Consider the following 22,640-nt stretch of genomic DNA (forward strand, 5'->3'; position numbering starts at 1 on the left):
ATTATACATTTCCCTCCGATCACCAATTACCAAGTACTGACCTCTTCAGTGGATCCAGACTCCTGGTGACTTTTGTGTTGTCATCTTCGTCACTGGACAGCGTTATATCCTTACTGGGAACCTGCGACTTCACGGCAGGCTTCTGCAGCATCTGGTCATCGAGATCTAAATCGTCCTCAAAACCGGCAACCATGGGATTGCCCTGCCTCTCTCCATCACTGCAGCAGGAAAAGACAAAGCGGCTGTCAGTGAATCACAGAGCTGCTCTACCAGCAGCATCACTAACTTGCACCGTGTTTGCCAGCACTCTACGAGCGCCGTAACCTCCACCCAGTGGCCGTGCTGGCCTTGCACTCATCACTCAGAGCAGAGCATCACTGCCTGGTAGCTGTAGCTGCTACAGCTCTTTCCCACCACCTATGCCTCCCACACCCATGACAAGGCCACTACTTCAGCCCTGTAGAAATTTTAAACATTTTAACATGATCCCCCAGCATTTCTAACACCTAGGTGTGCTGATAATTGCACATTTACAGAATCAAAAATGTGTCAGCATAAGCTGGTGATAGGCTCATTCTGCTTGTGGCTGTGGGTGTATTCATTGCTACCCCCTTCCCATTGCACGTTCCCCCCCTTTCAAAACTGTTTCATGTTATTTCAGTAAACAAGTATAAAGGAGAATAACTGTTACTCAGGATCCAATATAGCACAAAAACACAATAAGATAAAGGACACAAAAAAACCCCACCATAAATGTAAATACATAAGATAACCTATATACAAAGATTGATTATGTGTCCATAAAGTGACGTGAGCAACAGGAGAGTCTGTACATAAGCTGACAGGAAATGATAAAGTAGTGGTGTTGGTAGGTGTGGAGGGGTGGATTAGTGCGTAGAGGTGTTGATCAGTCTTACTGGTTGGGGTAAGTAACTGTTTTTGAGCCTGGTCATCGGTTGTGAAGATGTAGAGTCCTTTGGTACAGGGATGACGGTGGCTGAGTTGAAGCACGTGGGGACAGCAGCCTGGATGAGTGAGGTTTTGAAGTTATCAGTAACCTGGTGTGCACACTCCCCGAGTACTCGGCCTGGAATGTTGTCTGACCCAGCGGCTGACACTCTGAAGGGTCCTTCTCACGTCTGCAGGTGTTACCGACAGTGACTGCTCACTTTGGAGGGAAGTAGCTTTACAGCATCAGGGAGGGAGGCATCACTGGTACAGTCGACATGTATAGTCCTTGTGTAGTGAAGTAACGGCCTTGATGCTCAGCCACATACGTCTCGCTTTGTTTTGTATGGGACAGGTGTTGCTGTATTTTTGTGCATAGGCAGTCCTTGCCCTGAGAGCTGTTGTCTCCAGACTTCCAGGCAGCATCCTGGGCTTTTAATAGGGGATACACTTGTGTTCAGCCAGCGCTTCTGGTTGGATCATGAGATGATCGTTCTTAAGGTTGTCTACACACTTACTGATGTAGCCAGTGACAAATGAGGTATGTTCCTCAAGGTCTGTGCCTTCTGTTTGTGGCAGTCTCCTTGAACATCTGCCAGTTAGCCTATTCTAAACAGGTCCTGGAGCATAGAGATTGCCTCATTAGGCCATACAGTGATGGTGCTTTTGTCCGGTTTCTCCATTTTCAACAGCAGTGTGCTGGGATTAACATTGTGGAGATGTGGTCAGAGGGGCCAAGATGGCTTTGTAAGCACTGTGTCTGTTTCTACAAACATGGTCCAGCCTGTTTGTTCCCCTGTTGGCCATGGTGACGGGTAAAATGTCCTGCAGGTTAATGTGATTGAAGTATCCTACAATTTTGAAGAGACTCTGAATATTTGTTTGTAGAGAGCTGATGATACTGTCAAGCTCTTCTAGTGTGTCCTTGGTGTTCGCAGTTGGAGGGACATAGACGGCAGTGATGAACACAACAGTAAATTCCCTGAGCAGGTAATGTGGCCGACATTGTAAGATGTTCAACGGCCCCCGAACAGTCACTACAGATGAGTTTGTGCACCAACCTGTGTACGGGAGTTTCTGTCTGTGTGAAACAGAGTCATCCCATCTAGCTGAGATGCCGACTCTGGCAGTTGTTCAGGCACGTTTCAGTGAAAACCAGAACCTAGCAGTTTCTCATCTTTCGTCATTCATTCTCAGTCTCAATTGAGTCTATTTTGATTTCCAGTGAGTGGACGTTGGCCAGGAAAAATGATGGTACTGCCAGCCTGGCTGGGTTAGCTCTCGACCTACCTAGTTCCTGGGTCTCTTGCTGCATTTCTACCTGCTCCCTCCCTCCTGCCTAGACCAGGTGACTGTAGAATCCCAAGTCTATTGAGCACTACTATTAAGTCTACTGCTGGTGGATTAAAAGTAATTCAGTGGTGGTATATTCGTGGAGCTTTGGTTGACTGAAACGTCTGACGAGAAACTTTGAAATGCTAAGAATTTAAAACTAGTACCATTCAGATTTTTAAGTGTGTTTGCAGTTGCCCCTTTAAAGTAATCACTGAATCAGCTTCCATCCCTGTCAGACAATGCACTCTGGAACACCACATAAGAATTAGGCTGTTAACAGCACAGACTGCACTAATTTCATTCATCCATGCATTTCATCTGAATGCATCTTCAACCATTTGGGAATTGGGTGCTAGATTGGATTGGCTGAAATAATAAGCCAACACCAATGGAAATAATGCAAGAATTTGAGAATAGGGGAAAGAAATCTGCAGAACATGAGGAATCAAATATGATTTACCTCTCAAAAACACCTGGCTCCTTGATGTAATCCTATTATTGTTCCTTAGGTGCTCTGTTATTACATCCTTCACTATAGATTCCAGAAATTTCCCCAATACCAAAGCCAACCACAAGTCCTATCGTTCTGTTTTCTCTCTCTCCTTCCTTAAATAGATTAGATTTACTACTCTCCAATCTATAGGAGCTATTCCATTCAATTTACATACACAAAGAAGCTCATACAGTCACTTATGTGTCTCACCAGTTTATCTTCTTATTCCATCTTGCCTTTGTTTAACAATTTCTTGTTGCTCTTTTGCCAAGTTCCAAAATGCTCAAAATCTTAGATTTGCAGTTATTTCTGGTAACTTTGTCCCCCTGCTTTAGATAAAACACTATCTTTAATCTCTCCTGTCAGCCACAGAGAGACTGTTTTCCTGCTGGCCTTCTGCATCTTATGGAATACATTTTCTCTTACAAATCATGCACCCTCCCTTTAAATGTCAGCGCTGCCTGTGCATTGTCTACATTTTAATGCAGCCTTCCCAGTTACCCAAAGCCAACTCACCTCTTGTGACACCATAGTTCAAGACTGTTTCAGGTCAAACTAACTCAATACAAAATTCTATAGTATTTAAGCTCACTCTTCCTTAAGGTCCCTTTCTATAAAGATTGATGAACATGTTCTTCTTGAACGGTACAAGTATAAAAGGCCTTTTCCTTGGTTGACTCCTGAACATATTAACCTATAAAACATACATTCACACAGACATATTCCTTACTATTCACTGCCCTTTACCACCATCTTTCATCCAACACCACTCATCTTTTTCTCTCCGTCCCTCCCCTAATGACTTAAGATTTAATTCATTTCTAAATTGCTTCAGCCTTGATGAAAATATACCAACCTGAAACATTAACTTTCTTTCCCCACCCCACACACACAGATGCTGTCTGACCAGTGGACATTTTGTGTTTTTTTTTAAATGTTAAGAAGTAGATTTAAAAGCAAAGGTTTTGAGGAAAAATTTCATAATCTTCAGTAACACACTGAGAAGTAGAGCCCTTTAAAGAATGCTAACAAAGTTAAGAATGGTATCAAATTGAAAGAAAATGTACATGTTGTTGTGAGGGTTAGTGGTGGATCAGAAAATTGAGAGCATTTCAAAAATGATGCAAGGATGCTGAATGAAGTGGTAGGAAAAAATAAATCATGTTAGCAAGCCTGCACTGATAAAGGATCTTTGACTTGTAATGTTAAATATAAAAAAAGGCAATAAGGACTGCAAGGATATGAATCAAATCAAATTCAAGTTTCATTATCATTCAACCATACATGAATACAGCCGAATGAAACAGCATTCCTCCAGGGCCAAGATGCAAAAACCACACACACACAGAGTCCCTGAGTGCTATTTCCCATAAATTAATGGTGCAATCCGTAAACACGCATGCAATCCAGCTCGTCTTTCCACCGATTGAACACTGGAGGGCAGGACTGATGGAAGAGGCCTTCACTGCCTCCACTGATCCCTCTTCTGGACTGCAGCAGCAGGCAAGCCCACGGCTTGCGGCCTAGTCCTTGGCAGCTCCTGTGCCATCTATCAGACCACCAAACGAGGGAAACAGTCCTGTGGCATCTTACATTATCAATACCCAACAGGGTCTTGCGGTTGTAAGAAAAATGTCCAAAACAATCACCCATAGTTGCATTGCATGCTGCCTTTGCGCACCAACTCCGATACTTTCCTGTAGCAGACAGCAACATGGTCTGCACTAAGTCCAGCTCCTCCGCCAACAAGCAGCTCACTGATGGGGTAAACCTACAGTACCTGAAGCTCTTGGAACCCAGTACTGTCTTGTGATCATAAAAAGGACATTTAAAAAAGTTAAAATAACCCTTGGTTGGCCCCCAAGAGGCCGCTACAATCAAGTGCTCTGCCATCTTACCAAAAGCAAGTTGAAAAGGAAGAGAATAAATGTAGGACCATCAAAGGTGAGATGTTCTCCGGGAATGGTTGAGGGGAGCTAACGAAATGACAAATTTTTATGTTTTCAGGGCAGAAAGCACTAGTAGGAAATCTGGGGTGGGGGTGGTAAAAGGGAGGTAGGGGCTTCATCACAATGACAAGAGGCAAAGTATTAGACAAACTAATGGGAGCAAAAAAGCAGACAAGCCTCCTGGACAAGTTGGCCTACATCCTGGGGTTTTAAAAGTGGCTGATCATGGATGCATTGATTGCAATATTCTAATTCCCAAGATTCCAAAAGGATTGTAGCAAATTGGAAAATCACATTACAACCCCAATGAAGAAAGGCGAAGACAAGAGCAGAAAACAAATGCTAGGGATGGAAGAGTGGGATTAAGCTCGTAACTTTTCCCAAGGGTATCAAAGGTTGCAGTGTCAACTATTACACTAAATTACTGTAATCTCTCAATGTAAGTAATCTAGAGAAAGGAATTCTGGTTTATTGTCATTTATTTATGAACCTCTGCGATGGACTCCTGTCCAGACACGTGGATTCATTTCTTACCAACTGCAATCACTGACAGTTTACACTTGTCTACATTTGTGAGACATCAAAGATCACACTGGGGCCTCAGCTATTTACAAAACGGTATTAATGCTGTAGATGAACTTAAGGCAAGGAGGGTGATTCCTGGTAAAAAGGTGCTGTAGTGAGAGGAACAAATCTGTAAACCAGGCCTATGATCTCAGGAATTTAAACATACTGAAACTGTAAAATTCTGAGGTGCTTGACAAGTTAGATGATGCAAAGCTTTCTTTATGGGGGAACCTGGAACTTTTAAAACAACAATCAAGAGAATTATTTTCCCCGTGGATCTTGCAAAACAGGGACCTTTGAGTATATTCCATATTGAGAAGGTTGTTTAATCTGTTAAGGAGTTGAGGGTTACGGACCGGAAGCAAGGTCAGATGAGCCCGGATCTTACTGAATGGTACGGTATGTTAGAGGCCTCCTCCTGCTCCTCTCATTTTCATTCTCACAATCAGTCTCTTCCACCCATATTACAAGAAATGTAAGAGCTGCGTTTATATAATATCTTTCATTAACTCCCTATGTTCAAACCAATGAAGACAGCTCAAATCCACAATTCTCTAAATCTCTATACAGCACACATTACAATCCTCCTGTTCTGCACCAACACTGTCCTTGTATGTAGTCAGCAGAGTATTAACATTGTGGATTTTCCCTCCTGTACACAGCCTGCAGGACACTATTCCACTCACCACTCGAGTGGCACCAACCACCACCTGTCCCCACCCTGCACACTGCAAATTCTACTCATCACTGTCCCCACCCTGTAGGAAAGGAAGAAACAGATGTGGATTTATGAAGTAATGCACACAAAATGCTGGAGGAACACAGCAGGCCAGGCAGCATCTATGGGAAAGAGTAAACAGTTGACGTTTCAGCCGAGACCCTCCATCCCATGGACAAGTCAAACACTTAACTGCCAAAGCAGCAGTGGACATCTCACTGACCACTGACACTGCCTCTAATACAGCATTAACTTCACTTCCCCACACTGTCAAATATATTTTAACTTCACTCAAGAACACTGCACCCTACACAGTGCTAATCTTACTCTTTACCAACACCTCGTGTGCAGTGGTTTCTACCTTCCCGTACTGCCTCTTGTTCAGTGACAGTCTCACTTTTCTTCTATGTCAATTCCACCCAGAAATACTGCCGTCTCCAGTCTAGTACTAACCACATTCACCATGAAACCATCCCCGTACTGTACTCGTTCGACTCACCAACACAAAAATTCCATTCGAGGGTAAGGGAACACCACCACCTAAAGGTTCTCCTCCATCCCTGCTCCTTCAGGGTTCAAATCCTGAACCACGCCCCCCCCCCCCCAACGTGGGAGCATTTACCAGAACTTTCAAGCTCACCACCACCTTTGAGGGCAATAACTGCCGACCTCATCAGCCACACCAGATGCCAAAAGTCAATAAATATTAAAACAAAAGCACTTGCACTCTCCTGCATCATGCTGATGCCACTCACCAGTAACACCTGCTCCTGTACATTCCCTCTACCCCCAGTTGCCTTTAACAAACATCTCTGCCTGTATACACTCAGTACAACAGTAATACCATTGGATTGAAGATTACTGTCAATAATTTCTTTAGATTATCGAACCATGAAAAGTAAGCAAATGATTAACTGTGATTAAACGCTGTTATTCATTTAAAAAATGTAAGTGTTATCCTCAGGCCAGGGGACCCTGAATCGGTCAATGTGCTGAAAGCTCTACCTGTCACTCTCTTGCCAGGCTTCACTGCTCTTTTCCTTTTGAAGAGCCAGGTCATCCAAGAAGCTCTTGTCCAATCCCTCATCAGGGACAAAGTCATCAACACTGTGCGTCTTCACTTCTTCTTCAGGGGATACCGGGACTACTGCATCTGTACAAGGAGAGAGAATTTTGGCAAGAAATATGAGATGCAAGCTTTTGGGAACTGAGGACTATTGCTAAGGGAGACAAGTGGAAAGAAATGGCATCAGATGTGACAAAAGGAAGTGGGGCTCAGGGAAGGAATATATAGACACCAATCAAGGGAAGAAATATTCAAATGAAAGATTCACAAGCTATTTGTTAGGAAAATAATGGTAGAGGGAAAGAGGGGGAAGTAGCTAGTAAAGGTCTGTGGGAATGCACTGATGCAGTGAAGGAACACAATGACAGATGAGGGCACCATGAGGATGAATAGATTGTAAAGTGGGCTCCAGCAGAGAGGCTACAGAGGGACAGGAATGGCTGTATGGCGGAAAAACACGAGTTCTGGAACAGGGGTGAACAGAGAGACCAAAATGGGACCATCCTGAGCCTTAAAATTATTCAGATCACGCAAAGTCTGAAAGATCATCCACCAGATACTCAATTAGGTATCCCATAAAATTACACGAAAAACCAATCAGGCCTACTGAAAAAAGCATTTCTTTTGTTTCCTTAAAATTTACAGCATCTGGAGGATTTTACTTTAAGATTCTGATAAATTGGGTGGAGATTTAACTGTTAACCGGCAGAAAATGGAAAATTATTCAGTAGGCTTGGCTGTTTTATCTGGTAATTTCAACATATTAAACAAGGAATGAGGTACTTAAGATCAGATTAATGTGCTTATTACACAATTCTCCTACCTGTATTTAGACAGGACATAGGGGAGAATACACCCCACCTACCCACCTTGAGTCTGTTTCCTATCCTAGCACGCCCATATTTAAATCTAAAGCACTGTGCAGAAGTCTTAGGCACATTATATAGAATCACAATCAGGTTTATTATCACTGGCAGTTCAATGCAATACATACTATAGAAGAAATAAATAAATAAAATAAATAATAAGTAAATCAATTACAGTACATGCATATTGAATAGATTAAAAATCATGCAAAAAATCCCAGAAACAATACATTAAAAAAGTGAGGTAGTGTTCACGGGATCAATGTCCATTTAGGAATCGGATGGCAGAGGGGAAGAAACTGTTCCTGAATCAGAGCGTGTGCCTTCAGGCTTCTGTACCTCCTACCTGATGGTAACAGTGAGAAAAGGGCCTGCCTTGGATGCTGGAGGTCCTTAATAATGGACGGTGCCTTTCTGAGACACCGCTCCTTGAAGATGTCCTGGGTACTTTGTAGGCTACTACCCAAGATGGAGCTGACTAAATTTACGACCCTCTGTAGCTTCTTTCGGTCCTGTGCAGTAGCACCCCCCCCCCCCCCCACAATACCAGACAGTGATGCAGCCTGTCATAATGCTCTCCACGGGAAATCTGTAGAAGTTTTTGGGTGTTTTTGTTGACATACCAAATCTCTTCAAACTCCTAATGAAGTATAGACGCTGTCTTGCCTTCTTTGTAGCTGCATCAATATGTTGGGACAACACACATCAAATTTGCTGGTGAACGCAGCAGGCCAGGCAGCATCTTTAGGAAGAGGTCCAGTCGACGTTTCCGGCTGAGACCCTTCGTCAGGACTAACTGAAGGAAGAGCTAGTAAGAGATTTGAAAGTGGGAGGGGGAGGGGGAGACCCAAAATGACAGGAGAAGACAGGAGGGGGAGGGACAATATTAGGTCCTCAGAGATCCTGACACCCAGGAACTTCAAACTGCACACTCTGTAATGTGCCCAAGACTTTTGCATAGTACTGCATTTGTCAATATGGAGGGGAGAGCAAGTTTGTAAATCCGGCGGAAGCAAAGGATGTTGGGGACAGCGAGGCTGAAGCATCGCAGGTGGGGTGTGAGACAGGTGGCAGAGGAGTGCCGGGGCAGGGAGTGGTACGGGTACAGACACACCCAGCCCTCAGACACCAGGCAGAGTTATGTGATTCCAAACATTTGGTTTATGGATCATTACAGAATGTCCCCCAGGTGCTTCTCACTCCTACCTCTCTCCCTTCCCCCTTTCCCAGCCTTGATTCCCCTCTTCCTGCCCCCTTCCCACTCTCAGTCCACAATAGAGACCCACATCAGAATCAGGTTTATCCATGTCATGAAATTTGTTTGTGTTTGTGGCAGTATTTCAGTACTGTACCTGTCCATGGTGCACTTGATTTCCCAACAGAATTCCAGCTATTCCCAATCAACCACTGACCATGGAGAGCTCTTGACCACAGGAAGCCACTGTGAAAACTTGTTGTTTGCTTTGCCCCTAAATGCCCCAGCACTGATTAATGCCCGGTCCCTCAGTGCCTCTGGCTCCCCAGCCCTTGAGGAGGGGTTTTGCTCATCTATCCTCAAGTACCCATTGTGTCCCTGGAATGGCTTCAGTCCTTACCAGGCTTAATGGCCGGAGCCTCAGGTGTGAAGGAGGATCCAAAGAGTCTGGAGATGAAGCTGCGTTTCTGAGCCATGGGCGCAGCCAGGGCGCTGGGGGGAGGGGAGGGAGAAGGGGTGCTGACGGGCACAGATGGCATTTCGGTGCGTTGCTCAGCACTGGGGGACACTGAAGGAGGGGGAGGGGACAGTGATGGAGTGGGTGGTGCTTGGATTGGAGGCTGAGGAGTCCCTGGGCTGGAGTTGGTTGTGGAAGCCGAGCTCGGCGGTACCACGGGTGACTGGGACCCCGATGATGGGCTTTGCTCATTGGCTGCGACAGGAGAATGGAAGTTCCGATTCTTGTTATCCATCAGCTCAAGAAATCTGCAGAACAAAAAAGGGAAACGGAAGATACTGGTTAGGCTGCATCTGTGGAAAAAGCAAAATTCTTCTCGGGACATTCCACGTTAGACCAGTTCCTCCATGTTACAGCATCTCCAGAATTCATACAAACAAAACTAACGCTAAAAGTACAAAGCCTTTCTTATTGACCAAACAGTTTCACCTTATACTGACAGGCCACAAATTAAAGCAGGCTCATCCTGCTGGCTTTAAATATGAATTTGTTCACGATGAACATTTGGAACATGTGGTCGTTTAAGAAAAAGAAGCTTGGACTACGTTTATAAAGCAGGAGATGCTGGGAGAATAAATCACGCTGCAGGATTAGTAAAGGTGGGAGTTTTATGTAAGGCATGGATTTGTCACTTTATAACAATTTGCGACTCTCATCATCTGCTTCAGATTTGAAGGGTGCAATGTTTACCTCAATAGCTTTTTGTTCATTGTCAAAACAGCCTTTTTAAAAAAAAAGTTCTCAACCTTCAGTCGGAAGGCTGGGAGTTCAGCCTGCTCTTCAGGAGCGTACCGTCCTGAAAGACACCTCATCTGTTGGGTGGAAGGAAGAGTTTTGCCGGATGGAGGGCTTCTCACAACTTCGCAGCATGAGCATTGAACACGGCATTGATTTTTTTTGTGTGATTCTATAGAAGTTTAAAGATCCGTGCCAAGGCTCCATCCTTGTTTAGACATAACTTTGTGAAGTTTATCAATTGTAGCATTTCTTAATTTCCAAGTAGTTTTCCACTTTGGATTCACTTTCCTCCTTCCAGTAACAGTTGTCTCTGCTCCAGAGAATATTACTCAGGTATCCAGATACATTTCAAAGAAACAGGGCAAGTTGGAACAGAGGGTGGGTCTGGATGTCATCCAGGAAAGTGGTTTGCATCACCTTCTCAACTCATCCACTCCAGCTCAGCCTCACCTGCCTTCATTTATTTATTTATTCAGCAATACAGCAAATAAAGGGAATTGGCCCTTCCTGCCCTTCGGGCCACACTGCCCCAGCAACCCTGATTAGCCCTAACCTAATCACAGGACCATTTGCAATGACCAATTAACCAACCCGGCGTGCCTTTGGACTGTGGGAGGAAACTGGAACACCCTGGAAAAATCCACGCATTTCACAGGAAGGACGTACGGAGACTCCTTACAGAACAGCCCAAGAATTGAACTCTGAACTCTGGAATGCCCCAACTGTAACAGTGTCACACTAACTGCTACGCTAAACAGCATCTGTAAAGTGAAATGGATGCTCAGAGGCGAAGTGGCCGGTATAAAGAGACAAGGAGCTAGGAAGTTGATGCAGGGGAGGAGGGGAGCGGATGGTTGGCGGGGGGGAAGAAACAGCGATGTGGGATTGGGTGTGTGTAGAACTGGATTGATCAGGAGAGGAGAGAAATGGACAGAGGAGGTGTGGATCATCTGAAGTAAGAGACTACAATGTTTGTGCCATTGGTTTGCAGACTACCCATGTGGAACGTGAGATGCTGTGCATCTTGCTTGTATCTGGCTCCCTCTGGCTGTGAATGTGGCCAAGGACTGACTGATTGGTGTGGTAATGGAGGGGAGTTAAATGACTGGTAACCGGGAGCTCCAGATGGCCATGGCAGATGCACGCAGCAAAGCAGTGTCTAAATCTGCCCTTTGTCTCATTGATGCCTCTCCTCGGCCTTCTCTGAGGCAAAACGAACCTCAGACTACCTGGGTAGTCTACAATCCAAAGGTATCATTGAGTTTTCCAATTTCAGGTACCCTGCACCTTTTCTGTCTCATTGTCTCTCCAGGTCTCCTACAGCCCTCCATTATCCAGCTTCTTTCCCATTCTCCATCCTCTCCATTTTCCCATCACACGCACTCTGGGTGCCCTCCACCCCATTGTTCCCATCTGCCCACTCCTACTCTAACTGGATCCATGCTCTAACTTCCTTTTCTATCGGATACCAGCATCTACAGCCGTCTATTGCCTCCACATCACCTCTAAGCCTCTGTCCCCATCCCCACCCTTCCCCTCCAACTGACCATCTGCCAACCACCCCTCCTCAGCTGGATCCACTGGCTCTCACTCCACCTCTGTGCGCTGTTATCTCCCCTCCAATCTTACAGCTCAGACGAAAGATCTCAACCAGAAACGTCGACTGTTCAGATCCCTCCACGGTTGTTTCCTGACCCACTGAGTTCCTCCACCAGTTTGTTTTTGCAGCAGATTCCAGCGTCCATAACCTCCTGCATCTCAATATGAGGCACCTTGCCAAAAGTTTGTTACAAATTCAAACAAGCCACACTCTGGGCATCCTTGCCAGCAAAGTCAACAAAGTTGGTCAGGAGGTATTAGGCTCAAGGACACACTACCTGTTCATATGACTAACAGCTGTCAACAGTGCAAGTCTAACAAAGGTGCCCAGTGACAGATGGGCCTGTTACTGTAAGACTTATCATGGGAGGGCTTGTTCCATACTATTGAAAGGGAAAGGCAGAGCCAATCGTGTACAACTCCACTGAAGTAGTTAAAATGTTATCATCAGCCATTTGCTCTCCCACTCCCACCCGCTGCTTGTCCCAACCCCTGTCCTTCTCCTCCTCTCACTTCCCCTAACTCTAGTCTCTCTTCAGCCTTTTAGAACATAGAACATAGAATAGTACAGCACATTACAGGCCCTTCGACCCTCAAACCCTGCCTCCCATATAACCCCCCACCTTAAATTCCTCCATATACCTGTCTAGTAGTCTCTTAAACTTCACTAGTGTATCTGCCTCCACCACCGACTCAGGCAGTGCATTCCACGCACCAACCACTCTCTGAGTGAAAAGCCTTCCTCTAATATCCCCCTTGAACTTCCCACCCCTTACCTTAAAGTCACGTCCTCTTGTATTGAGCAGTGGTGTCCTGGGGAAGAGGCGCTGGCTATCCACTCTATCTATTCCTCTTATTATCTTGTACACCTCTATCATGTCTCCTCTCATCCTCCTCCTCTCCAAAGAGTAAAGCCCTAGCTCCCTTAATCTCTGATCATAATCCATATTCTCTAAACCAGGCAGCATCCTGGTAAATCTCCTCTGTACCCTTTCCAATGCTTCCACATCCTTCCTATAGTGAGGCGACCAGAACTGGACACAGTACTCCAAGTGCGGCCTAACCAGAGTTTTATAGAGCTGCATCATTAAGAGCTGACTCTTAAACTCTATCCCTCCACTTATGAAAGCTTACATCCCATAAGCTTTCTTAACTACCCTATCTACCTGTGAGGCAACTTTCAGGGATCTGTGGACATGTACCCCGAGATCCCTCTGCTCCTCCACACTATCAAGTATCCTGCCATTTACTTTGCACTCTGCCTTGGAGTTTGTCCTTCCAAAGTGTACCACCTCTCACTTCTCCGGATTGAACTCCATCTGCCACTTCTCAGCCCACTTCTGCATCCTATCACTGTCTCTCTGCAATCTTTGACAATCCTCAAATCCTCAATCCTTTGACTATCTACAACACCACCAACCTTTGTGTCGTCTGCAAACTTGCCAACCCACCCTTCTACCCCCACATCCAGGTCGTTAATAAAAAAAATCACAAAAAGTAGAGGTCTCAGAACCGATCCTTGTGAGACACCACTAGTCACAACCCTCCAATCTGAATGTACTCCCTCCACCACGACCCTCTGCCTTCTGCAGGCAAGCCAATTCTGAATCCACCTGGTCAAACTTCCCTGGATCCCAGCCTTCTGACTTTTTGAATAAGCCTACCAGGTGGAACCTTGTCAAATGCCTTACTAAAATCTATGTGGATCACATCCACTGCACTACCCTCATCTATATGCCTGGTCACCTCCTCAAGGAACTCTATCAGGCTTGTTAGACACGATCTGCCCTTCACAAAGCCATGCTGACCGTCCTTGATCAGACCAAGATTCTCTAAATGCCCATAGATCCTATCTCTAAGAATCTTTTCCAACAGCTTTCCCACCACAGACGTAAGGGTCACTGGTCTATAATTATCCAGACTATCCCTACTACCTTTTTTGAACAAGGGGACAACATTCACCTCCCTCCAATCCTCCGGTACCATTCCCATGGACAACGAGGACAGAGAGATCCTAGCCAGAGGCTCAGCAATCTCTTCCCTCGCCTCCTGGAGCAACCTTGGGGAATATTCTGTCAGGCCCCGGGGACTTAGCTGTCCTAATGTATTTTAACAACTCAACACCTCCTCTCCCTTAACATCAACATGTTCCAGCACATCAACCTCACTCATATTGTCCTCACCATCATCAAGTTCCCTCTCATTGGTGAATACCAAAGAGAAGTATTCATTGAGGACCTCGCTCACTTCCACAGCCTCCAGGCACATCTTCCCACCTTTAACTCTAATTGGTCCTACCTTCACTCCTGTCATCCTTTTGTTCTTCACATAATTGAAGAATGCCTTGGGGTTTTCCTTTACTCTACTCACCAAGGCCTTCTCATGCCCCCTTCTTGCTCTTCTCAGCCCCTTCTTAAGCTCCTTTCTTGCTTCCCTACATTCCTCAATAGACCCATCTGATCCTTGCTTCCTAAACCTCATGTATGCTGCCTTCTTCCACCTGACTAGATTTTCCACCTCACTTGTCACCCATAGTTTCTTCACCCTACCATTCTTTATCTTCCTCACCGGGACAAATTTATCCCTAAATCCTGCAAGAGATCTCTAAACATTGACCACATGTCCATAATACAATTCCCTGCAAAAACATCATTCCAATTCACACCCGCAAATTCTAGCCTTATAGCCTCATAATTTGCCGTCATCATCCCTTCTCCTCCACCACTTCCTCTCTCTCCATTCTGAGGAGGCAGGTGGCATTGCCTATTTCTCTTCAAACAGCTGCTGACCTGATGTCGATAATTTTTTTTTGAGGCAAATAAAACATCAGCATTTATTGTCAAGGAAATGGAAAACAAGAATCGGGAACTACTACTGCAACTCAAGAGCTTTTCTACAACACCCGGAGTAATGAGTTGGTTTTGGTCTCCTTATTCAAGGTCACAGCTCAAAAATGTTTTACTTGGTTGATTATTGAAATGAAAAAGTGATCTTTATGTGGAAACATTGAACACAGAGTTTAGAAGAATGAAAGATAATGTTATTGAAACGTGGTATTGAGGGATTTTGACCATTTATTACATTGAGATATATTCAGTCTTGGGGGAAAAATCAGAGACAGGCATGTGGCCCACCATATCTGTGCTGATCAAGTTCCTATCTATATTGATCCCATTTACCAGCATTTAATTTAGAACATACTCTGCCCTGGTGATTGAAGTACTTGTTCAGATGTTTCTTAAATAAGAGTCTCTGCCTCCATCGCCCACTTAAGCATATATTCCAGATCATAACCACAAGTCTCTTACTCCTCTGGTCTTGGGCATCACTAACATAGCAAACGGGTTCCTACCCTACCTACGCCTCTCAATTTTGTATACTCTTAACAGGCATCCCTTAGCCTTCTCCAAACTTAGGAAAACACACTTACCCTATCCACTCTCTCAAATGAAACCTTTCAATCCAGGCAACATCCTGGTGGACCTCTGCTGCATCCTCGCCAGTGCAATCATGCCCTTCCTATAGAGCAACCACAGGTGTTTTACAAAATTGCACCAAGGCCTCTTATATTCTACGCCCAGGCTATTGAAGGCAAGCATCCTCAATGCCTTCTTCACTAGTCTATCTACGCTGCCAACTTCAGGCATCTCTGGACCAGTACACCAAGATCCCTTTGTTCCCCAAGGATCTCATGGCACATATCCTGACCTCACTTGACAATATGCAATGCTTCACACTTACCAGGATTAAATTCCACCTGCAATTGCTCTGCCTAACTTAAAAGGTGATTGATATCATTCTATAAACTAAGTCTATTTCTCCCAGTATCAACAATACCACCAACTTTCAAGTCAATTGCAAACTTATGACTCAAAATCTGGAATAAAGGGAAATCATTTCAAAATAGTGCACCACCAGAAATGAAGAGGAATTTCTTTTCTCATCTTTGGAATTCTCGTCACCAGAGATGTGGAGGCTGAGACATCTGAGTATATTCAAGGAGGAGATTGGAGGGAAGGGTTAGATTGATCGTGTAGTAGGTTAAAACTTCGGTACAATATCATGGGCCAAAAAGCCTGTACTGTGCCGGAATGCTCTATGTCCTCCACCCATTTTTGTTGCTTAACCAAAATAAAACTGTACCTTCCTGAGCAATCCAGACAGAGCCTTGAAACACAACCACCTAACACAGAGTAATAACTTTCAAACTCATCTTTAACATTCACAAACCTCTGCAAATTCTTCCACTTCAGTCTATAAAAAGTTCAGTTTACTCCTGGGTGCCAGAAGATGCTGAAAGACCTTTTTGAGTGGGGCAAGGAGAGAGAGCAAAAATTTAAAATCCTCAACCTCAGTATCAGACTCTTTATGCTTTTAAACAATCTCTTCTCTTCAATGTCTCTTTGACTTGTATCTGGTCCAAAAACCTTCACCTCTGAGTTTGGCCTCTTCACCTACCAGATGGCAAAGTCTTCAGCTGTCCATGTCTTTCTTTAAAATGGCTTCATCTTACACTTCATGCTCCTTCTTCAACCCAAATTTCAGGCCGTGACTGTCCATTACTTTCAACTTTTTGCCTTGCTGACATTTATTCCCTTTCATATCTGTGGCAGGTATCTTTGAGGTTTCTCTGCTTGAATATTAGGGCCAATAATTTCCAGTGGCTTTAACATGCTGATCTTAGCATTCTACACATTCCATAGAGACTCCAGCAACCTAAGGACAGCTTCAGGAAAGCCTGTTGTAAGCCTATGACCTCTGTCCTCAGGGTCACCAATTATCACCTGGGTCATGAGGCAGATGCATTTCCTAACAGAGGCACAAACTTCAGAAGGAACTTATTGACTCCTATCAAAATAAAAGATAATCAGATCAAAATTCTATTCCCAAAACAAGGCTTCAAACAGAACAGCAAAATTCAGTTCTGGGCATACACTGTTTGCAGAAATGTTCAGTGATGCAAACAGTTTGCTGAAACAATGAATAGATGTCTGATGATTCCACCCACCTGGTCAATCACATAACTGACGATGAGGTAGAATTACAATGCAGCATGTGATGGGGACTGTCGCTCCAAATTCCTAATTAAAATCCCGGCCTGTCTCCTTACAATATGAGATAAGCAAGTGGGAGATGCGCTATGGTTCAAAGCTCTGCAGGGATAAACCACAAGCTACAATCAGCTCGTGTTGAGAAGCCGTGTTCCCAATGCTGTAACTGTCTCTCTTGCTGCAAGGTGGTCAGAGATCGGAAAAACGATCTCTTACGCAGCCACTCATCTAACATCACAATAGCTTTAAATGAATTAATTAAGAGCCCAGGCACTGCAGATTTAATATCAGGGACACAAGTCTTCTCTTACAGAAGATAACTGATCTATAACTATTTGTGCCTTTCAGCCAAGGATTGCAAAGCTGTAGTCCACATGTCACAACCGACTGCCAGTCACGGTTTTGTGAAGCCATAAAAGTAGACGTCAAAGCTTTGAAATGTCCATTTGGCATTTCACCACTTAGAGCACATTAGAGTAGACCATCAACTCCAACTTCTTCCCAGAATTTTCTACCATTATGCCTCCAAACTGCCCATCCCTGATTCACCAGATATCACGGACAATTCTCCTTGATTATTTCCTACCCTCACTGGGATACCCTGGTGTTATTACATTCTCACAGCATATCCCAGGAAAATATCGGATGATGCACCCATCAAAGTGTGTGCACGGCAGTCAGGGGACTGGGTGATATAACCCAGTCACTATATACAGAGGGTGGGTCCTATCCACAGTAGCATTGTATGCAGTACTAGCGATACAGCTGAACCAAGAACTAATGAAGGTGAGCTGTTGGTTGGTTTACTCCAGCTCTGGTACATCCTGGTATCCGATTTTAATTGTACAACGTGCGTTCAAGATAGTGCCAGCGAACTACGCTATCAATGTCCTGCAGACAGTTCACAAAACTACTTCTTTCAAGTAGGATTCTACTGCAATTAGAACCTGTGATTTACATTTTGATGGTGTGTTTTTGGGTTGATTAGCTGGCTGGTGGCGTAGTGGCATCAGCGCCGGACTTCGGAGCAAAGGCTCCCAAGTTCGAATCCAGCCGGCTCCCTTGCCCGCTTTCCATTTATCCTGGGTTGAGCACCGAGCTAGCAACTTGGTCTTGTAAAAATAAGAAAGCCTGCTAAAGAAAACGCCGCCATGACGGCGTCCTGATGACTCCACTCGGAGTTAAGGGCTTTCTGCTTCTTCGTCTTTTGGGTTGATTGAGCAATCTGGCTCAGAGGAAGTTCGGTGAGGTTGAGAGCAGAGTGTGTGGCCTGGATGTAGGGCGAGATCTCATGATCAACTCCAATGCTCCTCTCTGATTAAGGCATTGAGCAAGGTTTAAGTTGACAAAGATGGGAGCAGACTGCGGGTGTGTTCTCCCACCGTTCATCATCCCAAATGCAACACCTCACACTTGTCTGCATTAAGTTCCTTCTGCCATTTGCCAGCACATTTTTCCAGCTGGTCCAGATCCCACTGCAAGCTTTGATAGCTTTCCTCACAGTCCACTTTGCCCCCAATCTTGGTGTCATCTGCAAATCTGCTGATCCAGTTTACCACATTATTATCCAGATCATTGATGTAGATGACAAACAACAACAGACCCTGCACCAATTCCTGCAGCACAGCACTAGTCACTAGCCTCCGGTCAGAAAGGCAACCATCTACTACTACTCTCTGGCTTCTCCTGAATGTTGAATCCAATTTACTTCCTCATCCTGAACGACAAACAACTGAACCTACTTGACCACGTCCATGTAGACAATATCCACTGCCTTTCCTTCGTCAACTTTTCTAGTAACCTCCTCGAAAAACTCTAAGATTAGTTAGAGACAGTCTACCACACAGAAAGCAAAGTTGACCATTCCTTATCAGATCCTGTTTATTCAAATGCTTATATATCCTGTCCCGTAGAATACTTAACAATAATTTACCCATTACTGACATCAGGCTCACTGGTCTATAATTCACTGGCTTATTCTTGGAGCTTTTTTTTAAAAGAACAGAACTACATTAGCTCTTCTCTAGTCCCATGACACCTTACTACAAGGTCCGAGGGGACATGATGTCATGCTCTGGAGATAGATATAACTATGCTAATTTACCTCAAGTCAGCAAGCACCTCCTCTTTTGTAATCTGGCTATGGTCCATGACCCCACTACAGTTTGTGTATTAGTTCTATAGATTCTGTGTTCATCTTCTTAGTAAATTCAGAGGCAAAAAAAATCCATTCAAGATTTCCCTAATCTCTTTCAGCTCCATGCAGAGATGACTACTGATTATCAAGTGGACCAATTTTGTCCTTTGCTATTGTTTTGCTCTGATTATATCTGCAGAAGCCTTTAAGATTCCCTTTCCCCTTGTCTGCTACAGCAACCTCATTTCTTCTTTTAGCCCTCCTGATTTTCCTCTTAGTGTTCTCTTGCATTTCTTATGCTCAAGTCTAATGTTTGTTCCTTGCTGCCTATACCTGCTAGGTAACTTCTTCTTAAACAAGGCAACAATAACCCTCAAAAACCAAGGTTCCCTAAACCTATTAGCCTTGCCTTTTTCCCCTAACAGGAACATACAAATTCTGCACTCTTGATATTTCGCGTTTCATTTACCAAATTTCCCCTTTTCAGAAAACAACCTATCCCAATCCACAACTTGTAGATGCTTTCTGGTGCCCTCAAAATTGGCCTTTCTCCAAATTAAAATCGCAACCTGAGGATCAGTCCTGCCCTTCTCTACAATTATCTTGAAAGTAATGGAATTATGATCACTAGATCCAAGGTGTTCCTCTAAAGACTTATTTTATCACATTGAAACATTCTGTACAGTGAAATGTGTCATTTGTGTTAACAACCTACACACCCAAGGATATGCTAAGGGAAGCCTGCAAGAGGTGCCGCACATTCCTTCACCAACATAGCATGGCCACAATGTTCAAAGCAACAATATAACAACCAGCAACAGCAGGAAAATAAGCCCCTTTCTCACCCTTCCACACACACATGCTTTCAACCCTTCAGGGCAGGGTGCCTCTAGGCCTTGGCCCCTGACTCTCAAACTCCCAGACATCAGGACTCCAAACTCCAGTCTCTGATCTGGACTGTAGACTCTACCTTTGCGCCTCTACTTCCAGACTCACCAACTTCAGTCTTTCTACCCCGGGATTCACTCAGCTCTGGACTTCGACCTTCAGTTTTGCCCTCTGGATTTTGCTGACTTCTGGGCATTGATCCCTGGACTTGCTAACCACGGGTTTGACCTTTGGTCTATCACACACTTCTATCTCCTGTCTTGTCTCGTTCCTTAATAGGAGACCTAGTATTGGGCGTTCTCTGTTTGGGTCTTCCAAATATTAAGGAAATTTCTGGCTCAGTGCGCAAGGCCAAATGTCACATTCTTTGTAACCATTGCACTGTTTCCTGCATTATTTTTCTTTTTATTACCTTTAGTACTTAAAAATGGAATGACCTGCCTGGACGGCTTTTCACAGTACTTCAGTACATGTGACAACGATAAAGCAAGTCCAATTCCAGATGAGAAATCCTACAACACTGGGCTGTGACACCAAAAACATATTGGCAACTTGTCCCGCAACCGCCTAACTGGTTATTTGTCTCTTTAATGTTTTGGCGACCAAACTTCAAATGATTTCTTTGGATCACTGTAAAGATGAAGGAAAATTTTTATCAAGTTCCCTCTTTGATATATGGCATCATTTTCCCTGCACAACTGCAATTAGATTCCTGTTTTAATGCAAGGAGGAAAAGAAAATCCCACACTAAACAACAGTATTGCAGAGCACACACAAAGCTAATTAAAACTGGAATATTTCTACTGCCTGCTGACAGAAACAAAGAATGAGCTTATACTTACAGCTCATAGTTTTGGTCCTCGGTTTCATGCTGTACAGAGAGTTCTTCCAATGTTGCATCAATATCCAGCTGATTAGTCTCCAACTGCCTTAGCAACGTCTCTCTCTGAAGGAAGAAAAAACCGCGTCAATATCCAGGAAACGAGACATTTGCTCAGCCACATACTGCAATCACCACAAATCACCTTTCAGTGTTCTAGAATTCATCAGTGTAGACTCAAAACAAAATGAAAGCATGAATAGATGAAATCTTTCTCAATTCTGATGAAAGATCTCAGATCTGAAACATTAGCTGTTTCTCCTTCCACAGATGTGGCCGGGCCCACTGAAGTTTTCAAGCATTTTGTTTTTATTTTACAACTTCTTTCTTTGCACCTTCTGACAGCATTCACCATTCCCGCCTTTTCCCTCCTCTTCTACAAAGCCCCGAGTTCCCCATCATCTGCAGACTTTTCCCTCCCCATATCCTCAGTTCAGTGAACACAATTTCCACTGCTGTAACTCAAACCCCTCTCCACTGGACTTGTGATTCCCTTAATGCTCAAATCCATCATTCTTGAATGTAATTGCCAGCTGCACACCTGCATTTCTCCGGGTCAGAGATATCCATAGGTATGCAACCTTTTGAGTGAAGAAACCTCTCATATCATCCCCCTATCCTTCGACCATGCCCTAATAAAGATTCTCCAGCTAGGAGAAATAGCATTTTAAGGGCAGCACACACGCACAGCTCAGTTCCAGAGTTCCGGATTCGATCCAGATCGCAGATGCTGTGTGTGTGTGTGTTGAGTTCTTATATTCTCCCAGTGACAGCACAGGTTTTCTCTCACTGATAAACTTCCCCTAGTGTGTAAAGACTGGTAGAATCCGGGTGGAGTTGGAGAGAACTGTGAAGAATAAAAAAGGCATTAAAGCAAAATTAGTGTAAAAGCATAGGCATGGACTCAGGGGCCAAAAGGCCTGGTGCTGTGCTGTATGACAAAAACATATACCAAGTAAGTGGATTGCTTAGTCTTGGATTACAATATGCCTCTTGAGAACTGTTGAGAACTGGACCCCCAGGCAAGTGCAGGGAATTCCATCACACTCCTGACGTGCCTTGTAGAAAGTGAAAAACCTCTGGGACCAGGAATCAAGTCACTCACCACAGGACACCATATGTGCTCATAACATTTTCTTAACAAATAGTGACAACCTGGAAATTAATAACTGGAGCGAGGAGTATTGCTGAACCTCAACAAAAAGCAACTGGATCTTTTCTTGATGAAAATGGATACTGTCCAGTCATTGTGTAGCTTGAATGTTATTTCCCATTTATGGGTGTCAAGCCTGGCTTCTTGTGGGTATGATCCCCTTCAATACCTCAAGCATTCTTCCTTCTAAATGCCTTCAGGTAATGATTTGTCATACAACGCAAAGGACACCTCCATGAAGTGTGTCAATGTGTACGTTACACAGAGACATGATTAAATAGGATATTATTATTTGTTGGAAATAACTTAGAAAATGTGTAGCTCGGGCGGCTGATGGTAGGGTTGAGCCGTTCTCAGATCTTGGCAATCCATTTGCAAACATTTTATCACCATACAAGGAGACATCATCAGTGCACTGTTCATTTGTGGTGCGTCCTCCGAATACTTGGCTTTTATATACTTATCAATCAGCTGATTTTAGCCGGCTGGCGGTGTCGTGGCGTCAGCACCAGACATCAAGGTGAATGGTCCCGAGTTCAA

General features: G+C 44.2%; 1 protein-coding gene across 5 annotated transcripts in view; it reads right to left on the reverse strand.

Moving 5' to 3' along the window:
- Nucleotides 1–22,640, reverse strand: part of LOC134359978 (rab-like protein 6) — a 93,535-nt gene that overhangs the window by 13,418 nt on the left and 57,477 nt on the right. For all 5 annotated transcript variants that reach the window (XM_063073900.1, XM_063073899.1, XM_063073898.1 and 2 more), the window contains 4 exons: nucleotides 20,910–21,013; nucleotides 9,538–9,902; nucleotides 7,016–7,163; nucleotides 42–218 (listed from right to left, as the gene is read on the reverse strand). In XM_063073900.1, the coding sequence (XP_062929970.1) occupies nucleotides 42–218; nucleotides 7,016–7,163; nucleotides 9,538–9,902; nucleotides 20,910–21,013 (794 nt within the window). The remainder of the gene's footprint in view (nucleotides 1–41; nucleotides 219–7,015; nucleotides 7,164–9,537; nucleotides 9,903–20,909; nucleotides 21,014–22,640) is intronic.

The sequence above is a fragment of the Mobula hypostoma genome, chromosome 21 (genome assembly GCF_963921235.1).
Source record: "Mobula hypostoma chromosome 21, sMobHyp1.1, whole genome shotgun sequence".
NCBI lineage: Eukaryota > Metazoa > Chordata > Chondrichthyes > Myliobatiformes > Myliobatidae > Mobula > Mobula hypostoma.